Genomic DNA, 13,417 nt, shown 5'->3' on the forward strand with positions numbered 1-13,417 from the left:
AACCGAAAGACATTGTAATTTTCCTAGACTGATTTTCTGAAGTTATTAATATCATGCTCAAAAGGAGAGGATTTCCAGTCTTTTCCTATCTTGGTTTCATGCTATTTTAATGTTTTATAATATACCATTAAAAGGATTATTGGATGATTTCCATAATAAAATACTAATTTAAAATTGTACTTTTCTTCAAGTCCCCAATAAGTTGAGGGCATACAAATATTCTGCATGGAGAAGCTATCTGACTCAAACAGAATATAAGGTTTTAATTTTCCTGCTTGTGATGTACTTTTAAGCTGAATGTCGTGTGTATCTAATGATTTAAGAGCCTCTAAATGAACTCAAATATCACTATTCTGAACTGATGTTAGGAAGTCAATATTCCACTTGACATCTCCATCTTTGCTAGCATCCCATTAACATCCCAGTGGAAAGTATGAGAAAGCAAGTTAAATTCTCAGTTTTAAATATAGTATAAAGAACCATTCTAGCTAACTTGTGCTGCTGTAAATAAATATACAGAGTAGTTCTGGTAGGTAAACCACGACTCCCGGAGGGCATGTCTTGTCGCACTTCCCAATTTTCTTTTTGCCACCCTTCCAACCCTTTCTTTTTGTTTCAGTGCACACAAGTCTTTGAAAGTATTCTGGAAATAAGGCACATTATTCAGTCCCTTCTCTGGGCACATCAAAACAAAGGAGATGTGAACAGACATTAGCATGTTCAAATACACTTTTAATATAAGATCATAGCCCCCATGACCAAAACACTGCCTACACTTGGCAGTGCAGATGCCAAAGGCATGATCCATACAAATAAAGGACTTTATCAACTCTAATCGTCGTAGACTCCTATTACCAGAGGTGTAAAATTTTGTAGGAACTGCTAATTCAGATGTTTTGGGAACTGGGGGGTGTACCACATGGTCCCCAAAACCCTTTTAGACAAGACAGAGCTTACAGTCAACGAGGCCTTCATGTCTTGTCATTAACTGGAATTATGAGAGATGCTCCCTGTCGATTAAAAGTAAACTTTGCCTGTTGCCAATTTGCACGTTTCCTTTATTTGTGCTGGGCAAAGAAGCCCTTTTAAGGGCTCACTGAAGCACAGTGTGTCAAGCTTGGTAATATTGACGTTGATAGTTTAAAAATCACAGCAGGAGACAAATGGCATTGCCATGAAGCAATCAGAAATGAGGTGGCTCAATCTGAGTAGAAAACATCTTTCCAACTGTGCAGTTAAAAGGCATCACTCTACCCCGTAACCTCCTGGCCCTAGTTGTGATCCAAAGGACAGATTATATGTGCATAGTTTATGGAAGGAAATGCTGTGCTAGGAACTGGAATACCTTTTTATACATTAAAATTTTTTTGAACTTTGTATCTGCTAGTTAGCCTATTACTCTGGATCAGGGAGCTATTAAAACTCAGGTTATAAGTTCAACCTTTATCTAGGCCATTGACTTCCTTGCAGTGAAACCCTGTGCGCTCTGACTACGAGCTTGCCCAGCCTATCCCAGGGGAGGTCCCCACAGAGGCAAGTGTTCGGCTACCAGAATGCTTGGCCACAACTATGTCAGTGACTCACTGCAGACTAATCCATCAACACTCATGTGCACACATGGAAATAACATTCCTCGGAAATCAAGCAGGCAGGAGGGGGAAGGGGGATGGGTAAATTCACACCTAACGGGTACCATGCACACTATCTGGGGGATGGGCACGCTTATAACTTCGACTCAAATGGTACAAAAGTAATTTACATAACCAAAACATTTGTACACCCATAATATTCAAAATAAATAAAATAAAATAATATATATAAAAAAAATGATAACCAAAGATAAACATTGGCATGAGCAACAACCACAGAAATGAGTTTATTTTTCGCAAAACACCTTCATAATCCTTACCTTGGTTAATCCTCACAGCAGTACCTTAAGGCAAGCATTTAAAGTCAGCACACTTCTCTCTGACTTGTCTCCTTAAACCTTTCACTAACGAATAAAGGACAGATGATACTTTATTGTCTTGTCTATTTCTCCCCCTGGGCAGCTGCATCAGGGCTGTGATTGATTCAGTCTGCGTGGTCACCGTGGTTTGCCAGGTACCTTGAACAGCTCTAGCACATAGTAGGCACTCAATAAATATTTGTTGTTGACAGATTATCTCCATTTTGCAAAGGTGAAATAAGAGAGCCAAAGAAATTAAAAGGAAGACAACTCGTTAGAAACAGTGCTAGCCTGATGCCGTGAGCAGGGTTCCCTCTGCTATAGCACGTGACCTCCCACCTAGAAAAAGGAAGGAAAAGAAATCAAATAAAATGAAGTAAAATTGCCTTTTCAGTTGTTTATAAAAACGAATCCAGATGTATACAGTAAGACAACTAAGATTCTTCTTTCGGGATCTGCTGGATGCAACACAAGCGGAAGTGGGGTTCAGGGGAGCGCCAGGGCCGGGCAAGGGTCCTCCCCTCCCTCTGTGTGATCTAGGGTTCATCCCTGGGAGAGGACTGCAAGAAAAAAATGGTGACATGGGCTTTAGCCAGTGTGATTTTCAACCGTCACTTTTTTCAACCGTCACTTTTAAAATGTTTCAGTGACGTTTCTCTCCTAACACACCAGATCCCTTGAGTGTTAGGGTCCCATTCATAGAGGAGACCACAGTATGAAGGATGGTGGGCAGACACATGGAATTACATGAGCATTTCTTTTTGGGGACAGTTTTAATCTTCCCCAATGGTGGTGGTTCTAGAGAGTGCTATGGCTGTCCAGTTAGCAAGTACCTACTGAGTTGTGCTCCAGAGTTCTTGCTTTCCCGTGATTAACAGTTTCATAATGACTATTTACTCTAATTGCTCTAATATTCCATTTTACAACACTGTAAAGAAATCTGAGCCCTCCTTGTCTCTATGGTCCATTGGAAGAAAATCGAAGATTCCAAATGTTAAATTCAAAAACAATTTTGCTTTTGGAAATTTAGAGTTGAAATCAAGTTATTCTGACATAAAATGTTGAGGATAAAAATACGTTTTTATAACAATGTCCAACCTTTCTTTTGAACCTCATTTTTCTTAGTCTTTGAAAATGTAACATACGTATTTTCCAGACTTTCCCTCTTTCGATGTCAATTACCAGTGTCCAGTGTCAGAAGTCTAATGGCAAAAATGTTAAGATAAAATTTATTTAAAGTACACATTTCTAAATAACAAATAGATTGCACAAGGAGATCACGTAAAAACGATTTATTTAATTTGTTTGGACAACAAATAATTAAGCTCTGTCTTGGAAATGCATTTAGGAAAATAATAAATAAAATTTGATTATTAAATTTACCCACACATTTGTCCTGGTGTATACATTTACATATTAATTGAATCCCTGGCAAAAATATGTAATCAAATTGGGGACTTAAATAATATCAACATTTACATTCCTCTCATAGACTCTTGGAGTGCATTATTCCTAAGAAAAATGAAACCGCTTCGCTTTCCTGCCCCAATTAATCATGCAAGCCTGTGCGGACAACCAAGAGCAAGGCTCAGAAGTTTTTCTTTAGATGCTAAGGATGGTGTGTGTTTGATAGTGTGTATAAAAGGGACCGAGAGTAAGCACTTGTCACAGCCAAAGCCAACAGGGTCTCCTCATCGCCCTGGGGAAAGCACTCCATAGCGCAGGGTGTCAAATGCTGACAGACAGGGGTAAATGGACGGACTTCAGAGATTCCTCACGTTCTCTTGCGCCTGCTGCAACTGGCAAGCTTCCAGGCTTTGCCTGCAAAGACCACAGAAAGCAGCAGCTGGTGAGCAACATTAGCAAATAAGGCCTCGGGGCTACCCCTGTTCCAGCGCTCTGTGTACCAACTGTTATGCACTCAAACAGCTGGATCAGAGCAGAGCCAGCCAAGGCGGCGGTGGAGTTTTATGTGTACAACTGTTTTGATATAGATTGTCTGCTAGAGGCAGAGATAATGATAGCTTTCAAGGCTGGCATGTTGGACAGGGAAGGGTGCTGGTATTTCAAGGAAGCACATAGACTCTGGAAGGATTGTAAAACGCACACAGTTTTAAACACTGAAAGGCAGGCCTGCAGTCATTCTGGTGCCATGCAAGTATGCAATTTTAACACCATTGAGTCACTAATATAACTAATGTTATTCCAAGGATTTTTTTTTCAGTATTCTAGTTACTCCAAAATCTTACTCATTTTTTAAAAAATAACTTGAGATGAGCAATGTGGGTTTTTTTTCCTTTTCAAAGAAAATCCAAGGAAAATAGAGTGAAAACACGTGCTGAAATAGTTATCAAATATTGTGCTTAAAGTTTCACACCTGAGCTCTGTCCTCAACCAGGTCCTCTAAAGCTGTAGGTAACCAGGCAAGGGGAGACGGGAATGTAGCCTGAGCACCAAGCCGTGGGTGACAAGGCCTGGCATGAGGGACAATACATGAGAGGTGTTTTGGTTTCCTAATTAATTGTAATGGCACTTTTGCTTTCCGTTAATTGGAAAAATTAAAATCTCTTCATCATCATTATCCCCCTCCATTATTTTAATTGACATTGTTCCTCAACAGCAATCTGTAAAACTTTGGGGAACAGATCTGGTTTTCAAAAAAGTGAAATCTAGCATCCATTTGCAAATGGACTGAGTTTCCCAAATGAGGTGATAAATATTAAGAGCCACTCAAAACTAAAGTGCCAATGACAGGTGGACTTTTAGCCAAGGAAATATGAGTTCACTGGGCTTGAAAATAAACAAAATGAGAAATACACACATTAGAAATTAGCTTTGAGACATTTGAGCCCTAGAAATTAAGCAAATAAAGTTCCCAAGATATCAAAGATTTATAACACTATTTCTGTGAAGGCAGCATCAATCCTAATTGTACCTGGCCTAAATCTATCAGTGTAACTGAAGAAGTATGAGTTGAGTATCTATTATGTGCCAAGATCTGTTCTCAGTACTAGAGCTACAATGGTGAACAAAATAGATTCTCTTCCTGCTTTTTTGAGCTTGAAATCTATTAGGACATATCAGTTAAGATCACGTTCAGCTGCATGTAACAGAAAACCCCAAATGGCAGTGACTCTGCAACCATAGATGTTTACTTCTCTTTCACATTCAAGACTCCCACAATAAGTAGCCAGAGCAGAACTACCATTTGATCCAGCAATCCCACTACTGGGTATTTACCCAAAGGAAAAAAAGACATTCTATAAAAAAGACATCTGCACTCAAATGTTTACAGCAGCACAATTCACAGTTGCAAAGAAGTGGAAACAACCCAAGTGCCCATCAATACATGAGTGGATTAATAAAATGTGATATAGGTATGCCATGGAGTACTACTCAGCCATAAAACAAACTGGTGAACTAATACCTCTTGTATTATCCTCGATGGAACTGGAAACCATTCTTCTGAGCGAAGTATCACAAGAATGGAAAAACAAACACCATGTGTATTCACCATTAAATTGGAACTAATTAATCAACACTTATGTGCACATATGGAAATAACTTTCACTGGAAATCCAGCAGGTGGAAGCGGGTAAGAGGGGATGGGCAAATTCACACCTAACGGGTATAGTGCACACTACCTGGGTGATGGACACACAACTTTGACTCAAACGGTACAAAAGCAATTTATGTAAGCAAAACGTTTGTGCACCCATAATATTCTGAAATAAAATAATATGCATATATATGTATAATGTAAGACATTAACAATAGGGGAAGATGAGTGTGGGATGCACTAGAACTCTCTGTACTAGCTTTGTAACTTTTCTATACATCTAAAACTATTCTGTAATAAAATATTATTTAACAATAACAATAGCAAATAAGTAGCTTGTTCAGGCTCCAGGATAGTCACACCCCCAGACTCCTTTCTTGTGCCTCCAACATCCTTAAGGTGCTAGACTTTGGTCCAAGACACTTTCCCTAGCTCTTATCATCATCCCCACATGTTTCCCAGCAGGAAGCAGAAAGGAACAAAGAAAGGTGAGCTCTTCCCTTCTGAGGAGCCTTCTTGGAAGTACCACACAGTGCTTTCACTTGCATGTCACGGTCACAGGACCACACATGGCTGCCAGGGAAGTTCCAGATGCCCTCCTTTAGCAGGCTGGTGATCAGACAGCCAAATGCTGGAGGCCTGTTCCTGAGAACAAAAGGAAAATGAATGTCAAAGGGTACAACTTGAGGTTTCTGCCACAAAGGGAAACAGACATTAATCAAATCTTTTCATCTTGTGACTAAGAAGTTCACAGAAAAAAAGAAAAATCATCAAAACCATTAAAGTCAGTTTATACTGACAGTATTCATTTCTTTAACACACTGACACAGCAAAAAATTTTTTGAATATTTGGAATACTATAAAACTAAAAGATCTCATGAGGGATTGAAAAATGCATTAGACCTGGAGAGTAATCAAGGAGATTACTATCTGGATGGTACATACACATTAGACTAAGAAATTTTAAAGTAGTGTCCCATAGAGAAAGTACACACCAAATGCTTTGGCAGTTCAGAAGAAGAAGGTTCTTGGAGCTTTGTAGAAGAGCCGACTTTTGAATGTGATGTTAAAGTATATTCAGGGTTTGGATATGTGAAAATGCTAATGGCAGCATGGAATTGTGGAAAAGCACAAGTATGCAAAATAAGCACATTTCATTTTTATTTCAATCTTTGTTGGTAGAAAAGTTTGAGATCATTTAACCTCTCCCAACTTGAACAGGCTTGTGCAAAACAGCCATTTCTACCTGGCTTCCTCAAAGGGGCATTCAAAGGCTCCACAGGTCAAAGTCCTAGGAAAACTACAAATCACTGAGCAAAGTATGGGGTTTATTCCTCTCTTTTTAAAAATTTCAGACAGAAAATTCTCAGAAAATGGTTACTGAATGATGAAAGAGTAGCATAAACACAGACACATGATCAAGGGAGAGAGACATGGGCAAAGAATAGCAATTCACTGGGTTCAGCTGGACAATAGAATGTGTGAAGGACAGTTCTAGGGAATAAGGATTATTTGGAACTTTTAATGTCGTGCGGAAGAGTTTGGATTTAATTCTGTGGCCAGATGTCATCGGAAAGTTTTTGAGCCCAAGGCTCATGAAGATTGATTTTGCATCTACCCTGAACAGTCTTCAGGGTAGATGTGAAGAAGTTTGTTTTTGGCTAAGTAGCTATTGCAAGTGCAGGGGTAGTGAAGGCCTGAGATAGTTGAGTGCATGTGGAAATGGATGGAAGGGCAGGTGGAAAAAATTGATATTAGAGTAGACTCAACAGAACTCAAAAGAGTTGGGTAGAAAAGGAAAAAGTCAAAAATGACTGGGACATTTTGAGTAGAGGTGACAAGGAGGATGAAGGCGTCAGCAACAGAAACTGGTCACAAAGAAAAAAACAGGTTTGAGAGGGGAAATTTTGTTCACCTTTCTAGAATAATGGCAGGAGTGATGTCCAAGTAGTAATGTCTAGCAAGCAGTTGAAGAATTAGGCCTGGAATTTGGGTCAGAACTGTACATTTTAGTTTAGAACATTTCCAATTAATAAAACCGTGGTGAATCTCAGCTGAGTGGAAGAAACATGACTTGGAACAGAATGTTAGGGAATCATTTAAGGGTAGGAAGTTGTAGAGCAAAGAAAAGTCAGCAAAGGAGTCAAGAAGAATCAGAGAGAACAACTGTTGCTATTAAGCATGACTTATGTGACTTATTCACAATGAATTTAAAATATTAGGGATTAACAGGAAATATTTTGCTAGTTCAGGTTTTGTATTTGACATGAAGGAGCTGTAATTGATCAATGTCTTTCTAGAAGGAAACCAGTAATCAGAACATTTGCTTACCAGCATGAGGTACTAATTATTCCTATTTTCAGTAATCAATGGAACTCCATCCAGTTTAATTTTCCCTATAGTATGCACTAGGCAGTGATTAATACTGAACTGCCCTTTAGAAAGCAACGTAAAATGAAATACTCCTCCTAATTTAGAAATGTGACCGTGGGCTTTAAGATCTGACTATACATGCATCTGAGGGCTGAAAACGTAGATATACCTGCTACCCTCCACACAGGAAAATCGTTCTTTGATTCGGTGTTAAAGCTGCCTGCCTGACCTAACTCCATTGGTGACACGGTATTTTGAACTAATGAGGCTGTCATGCCTCCATAGCCACGCCCACTTCCTTCACCCCCCAGGACTAGGGTGGGAAGGCAGATTATGGTGCTCAGAGATTGACTTACCCACTACACAAAACAACAGGAGAAAACAATTTAAAAGGATTGCAAATAACGTGAGATTGTTTTAAGCATTGGGAACACTTTTCGTTGTGGTCAGAAATCTGGAAACCATAGGAAAATTGATTTAGAAATCATCCCCTCTAATATCATGTTCAAACCAGGAGATTTCTGAAAGGGTGAGAAGAATTGGGCTCAGAACAGATATGTTACGGACTGTACATGTTTTGTAACTTGGAATTTATGCAAAGAAGAAATAAAGATAGCAATTAGTTACACACTTTGGGAAAAATAATTTGGTTTAAGTATGATTTTGTAGTAAATATTAATACTTTTAATATATAGGGCTATAAAAGTGTAGTCTACAAACATAAGTTTGAATGTGCACGTGAGTGCCTTATTTGGTGCAGGGCTGGGAGAGAAAGCTGCCCTGGGTTAGATAGTGAGCATTTGCAGGCATGTATCTGTTATTCTGTGCCCATAATGAGAGCGATTCTGCGTGCTAAGGGTATAAAAAAAATTAGAACCTTAGGACATTTGAGCGTAGGCCTGAAAAAAAACCTTAGTATTAATATATACTGTCTCTTCTGTGTATTTTCAAAAGTTGATCCTGATTTTTATGGTCCCCACTGTCAATGGCACAACTTTAAGGATATCCGTGAAAACTAGCTTTCTTTCCTAAGGAAGAACAGATTGTATTACATAGACGTTACACGGCCAACTAAGAAGAGGCAAAACCATTTTCGTAAATGTGAGTAGGAGGGAATAGGAATGGCCTAGATAAAGCAATTGTTGATTTGGGAAACAACATTTGAAAAGGTGTTTTTAATTATCTTTAATTAGCTATAACTTTCTTTATGGGATATGTAAAATGATGAATCAGCTGCTAATACAGTGAGAAGTGTTTAAGACTAGAATTAGAAGATGCGGATTTTAACTTCAACTCTTTGGTTGGGGCAAGTCATTTAACCTCTCTGGGCTTTACTCGTTCATTTATTCTTTTACATTTATTCATAAATTTATTCCACAAACATTCAACAAGCTTGTACTTTGGGCTTCCATCCCCCATTTTCCTCTTCCACAGACTGTCACTGAGTCACTAAGAGCATTTGCAGCTCTTACATGTATCATTGAAGAGTAAGAACTGCTTAATGAGGGACTTCATGAAAAGAAGAATTATAAGCTACTTTTGTAGGATTGGAGAAATACAGTTTGATTATTAAAAAACTGTTGGTTTAGACTGGGAAAATGGCAGGTGCAAAATCATGGGCCCAGCCTAAGCCTTCACCAAGAAATACCAGGAGTCTAGGATGCCTGAAACTGAGTCTGAAGATGGAGCAGTAACAAGAGTTGGCAAAGATCTAACGGGGTGAAATTGACTCCTAGGAGAGCTCATGGTGGAGGCAGTAAACCTATTACAGAGGAGATCACAGGCACACAGGGGCTCCCTGAACAGCTGCAATTTCAGTTTTAGATAGATTGAACTAGATTGGTAAAAATAACGAGAGAGAAATGATTCTATTATTATAAGACAAAAACAAAAACTATGACTAATTTACTTAATTGGTCTTCAAAGTATTTCCACGTCACAGTAACATTTGTAGACAGGTAATTACTAAACATCTGACATTGTGTGGGATTCTCTTTTATAATGAAAGAGTAAAAAAAATTATTAATTTGATTTTACAGTTCCAACATGTAACTTCAGCCATATATCTTTTTTCCCCCAGTTTTCTTTTTTTCTCTCTTGTTTTTCACACCCTCTACCTGCCCGAATTCCCCAAGCTCCCTGAGAGTGGAAAAACTGAGCTGCTTCTGTAAGCACCGCAAAATATTCCCCATTACTTTAAGTTTGAAAATGCCAGGGAAATGTTAAGTGAAATCTACCATTCTCCTTTTACACGGCACATTTGACCTCTAGATACGTTAAGAGCTTCATCCTCCAATGCTTTTAATTCTAATCCTTACAAAGACAAAATTCATTGCTTGAATTACAAGAGTGAGTCTCATTAAGGCTAAAAAAAACAGTGACCCAGATAGCATAAAGGATTAATATGGTGACCTTGCAACTTTAGAGCTTTACTTTCAAATCTGACTGTGCAGTCAAGTCATTTCAATAGTCAATTAATCAAATAGTGAATGCCGGCCTGTAAGTGTTTTGAGTTTGGTAGTTAGAAGATCATTTTGGCCAGTACTACTTTATAAAGATTTAAACTAAGAACAAGAGTATACTTATTAACTCCCAAAACCTTTCTTAAATAATCAGGATAAACTTAAAAAGCATTTCACGAATTGCTGTGAATACTGTAATCACTAATAATTACATAATTTTGACAGACACTCTAATGAGCATCAACATTTTGAAACTTACATCATATAAATATATTATGATTATGACATAATGTATAATTTTATATTAATGATCTATGTCTACATTTCATTAGTACAGAAAGACTGTAAATACAATTAATCAGATCTTGAGTAATGAAATATGATGTTGAGTGAATCCACAGATTTTATTCTCTTCATATTCTTCTGGTGTCCTTTAGGGTGACATATACTGTCAGGATTATTTTACCCCAGAGAAAATAAATGTGTGTGTGGCTCAGCAAGATATCCTGCAGTCTAAAGGATTAAAAAAAAAAATTTTCCAGAAATACGTTTGTGAAAAATTATTTCTTTCCCATTCATTCATTCATCCATTGTAGATGCAAGACATACGGAACCCGGAAGGGGCTCAGTACAGCTCCCACCCTCAGATGGCAGCCATGAGACCGAGGGACCGGCCCGCAGACATCAGGCCGCAGCCGGGAATGATGCCGCACGGCCAGCTGACCACCATCAACCAGACACAGCTGAGTGCTCAGCTCGGTTTGAATATGGGAGGAAGCAACGTTCCCCACAACTCCCCATCTCCACCCGGAAGCAAGTCTGCAACCCCCTCACCATCCAGTTCAGTGCATGAAGATGAAGGCGATGAGACCTCTAAGGTAGGAATGGGGGGGTTTTTTAGGACCGATGGGAAAATATTCTTTGGCGCCTTCCTTGGCCTGTGGTGGGTGCAAGTTCATATATATCATCCAAATGAGAAACATTGGTAGGGAACGTACACTTTGTCAATGAAGCATGAGATTACAAACTGAACAGACCAAACCACCTGCTCGTCCAACTATACTTTTAAGTTCCTACCGAACCCTTTAAATAAAGATGTATTAAGCATAAAAGTTGTTTGCACCCACAAAAGATAGGATCTGTGTAGTAAGGCACTCAACATCCAAAATGAAGCCTAATTCACCACTCCTTCAAAAACGTCTATTCAGCTTAACGATTTTATTTTAAGAAGGCAATCTCCCACGGGTAAGATGAGGGCACTGCATGTTATAAGGTCATGGTTAGATGAAGCCTTTGTGATCGCCTGACCTAACCATTTCATACTGAGGATGAGGATGGTAAATGCCAGTGATTTAAGATGACTCCCTTCCTAAACCAGAAGCTGCGGTGTTTCGTTGCATACTTTTGGATAACCCAATGCCAGTATGGTTGTCTCTCTATCTGTCTTAGATGTGTCATTCTTTGAAGTTATCTGCATGGGGAAATGAGTCTTAAATGCCCTTAGACTAGAAACTTGGCTGCAGAAGGTAGTTTGTTTTCTTAAAGTGTTAGAGGCAACTTTGAAAAATGCACCAAAACTGAGAACACTCTCACTCTGACACCAAAGTTATCTTTTTATTGCCTTGATTATCAGTTAAGCATCTTCCACATTCATCCCAGTGAGGAGGACTCTTGTGCCTAGTTACTGTGAAAAACACTTGCTATTACATTAGTACTAGATATTCCTCCTTTAAAAAAAAATCTTATTAATGAATATTCACTTGAGCAGACACTTTGTTTTCTTTTCACCTTTGTGCAAATTTTGTTTTTGAGAAATTAAACTGTCAAGATGCTACCAAAGGCAACACTGTGAGGTCTTAATGTATATACTTAATTTTCCAATAGCTCCACTGATTTTTTTAAAGATCCAGATAAATAGTGCTTCATATATTTATTTAGCCTGATGATAAAGACAAGACTGCTATACTAACTATATTTTCTTATTTTTTTGATCTTCTGGCATTTGAGGCCTCGACCATGGAGAGATGAGTCCTTTCAGGGCTAGCTAGTTCCTAGACATAGCGAACGACTCGCCTGCTAGCATCCCTTTGACATACAAACCAATCAATCCAGAGCTGCACCCCACACATCTCCTTTGTCAAACTCTCACACACCAAGCCAACATTCCCTCTGCCCTATGTCACCCCCAGGCAAGGTATTGAACAACTGGGGATCACTCCCTATAGGCCAGAGCCTGCCGAAATTATTCAAACTATCCAACCCAAGCAGGCCTACCCTGCCTCACCCATCCCCTCCCGCAAAATACCCAATAAAAACTCTGGGCATGCTTTGCCCTTGCCCTGGCCCTCTTTCTGCCCCCTGGCCAAGCTGGGTGCTCCCCCACGTGGCCCTGCGTGGCACACCGTGCCTCCTCTCTAGGGATCTGGTATAAACTTCGTAACAATCATTCTCGTGCCTGCTGTCTTTCTATACCTGATTAAAACAAATCCCAGGCATGCTTTAGAACAGCTGCACGGCAGACATCATTGCCACACCAATCCTTCCACCGCCGCTGTCTCTCCCTGTTGTCAGTGAGACAATCTCTCATGAGTTAGGTAAAAAGGCAAGAGGAGACTAATTGATATCACATAAATAATTTACTGGGCTAGTGAAAGCCTGTCCTTCAACTGACCATTTAGAGGGCAAAATAATTTTCTTTGGAAAATATAGATTATTCTAATGGTACCTAACAGCCAGTTAGTACCTGGACCTAAATATGAACACACCAAGAATTTGTTTGCGGCCAGTGATCTAGATTTTGGATTATGTGTGGATAATTCACGTCAATTTCCTAAACAGAGATGATACGTACTATATTGCACGGGGAAAAATTAATCTGTTTATAGTAAAGATCCATTTGTGTATCTGGATTATATCTTTATCAGTATTCATTGCCGACATTTCAGGAAATTAAATGCAAAATTAGTAGCATCTTCTGACAGTAAATTTTATACAGGATAATTTTTAATTACAACAGCATTTTCAACAATTTTCAACTTATACAGTAGAAGAGTGGGTAGAAATCTGAAATTCATA

The 13,417-nt window shown here is 38.9% G+C and overlaps 1 protein-coding gene across 1 annotated transcript in view; it reads left to right on the plus strand.

Moving 5' to 3' along the window:
• TOX (thymocyte selection associated high mobility group box) overlaps positions 1 to 13,417 on the plus strand; it is a 292,415-nt gene that overhangs the window by 234,956 nt on the left and 44,042 nt on the right. Inside the window, exon 4 of the mRNA XM_069466469.1 lies at positions 10,939 to 11,220. Coding sequence (XP_069322570.1) covers positions 10,939 to 11,220 — 282 coding nt within the window. The remainder of the gene's footprint in view (positions 1 to 10,938; positions 11,221 to 13,417) is intronic.

This window comes from Eulemur rufifrons, chromosome 3 (assembly GCF_041146395.1).
Source record: "Eulemur rufifrons isolate Redbay chromosome 3, OSU_ERuf_1, whole genome shotgun sequence".
Lineage (NCBI taxonomy): Eukaryota > Metazoa > Chordata > Mammalia > Primates > Lemuridae > Eulemur > Eulemur rufifrons.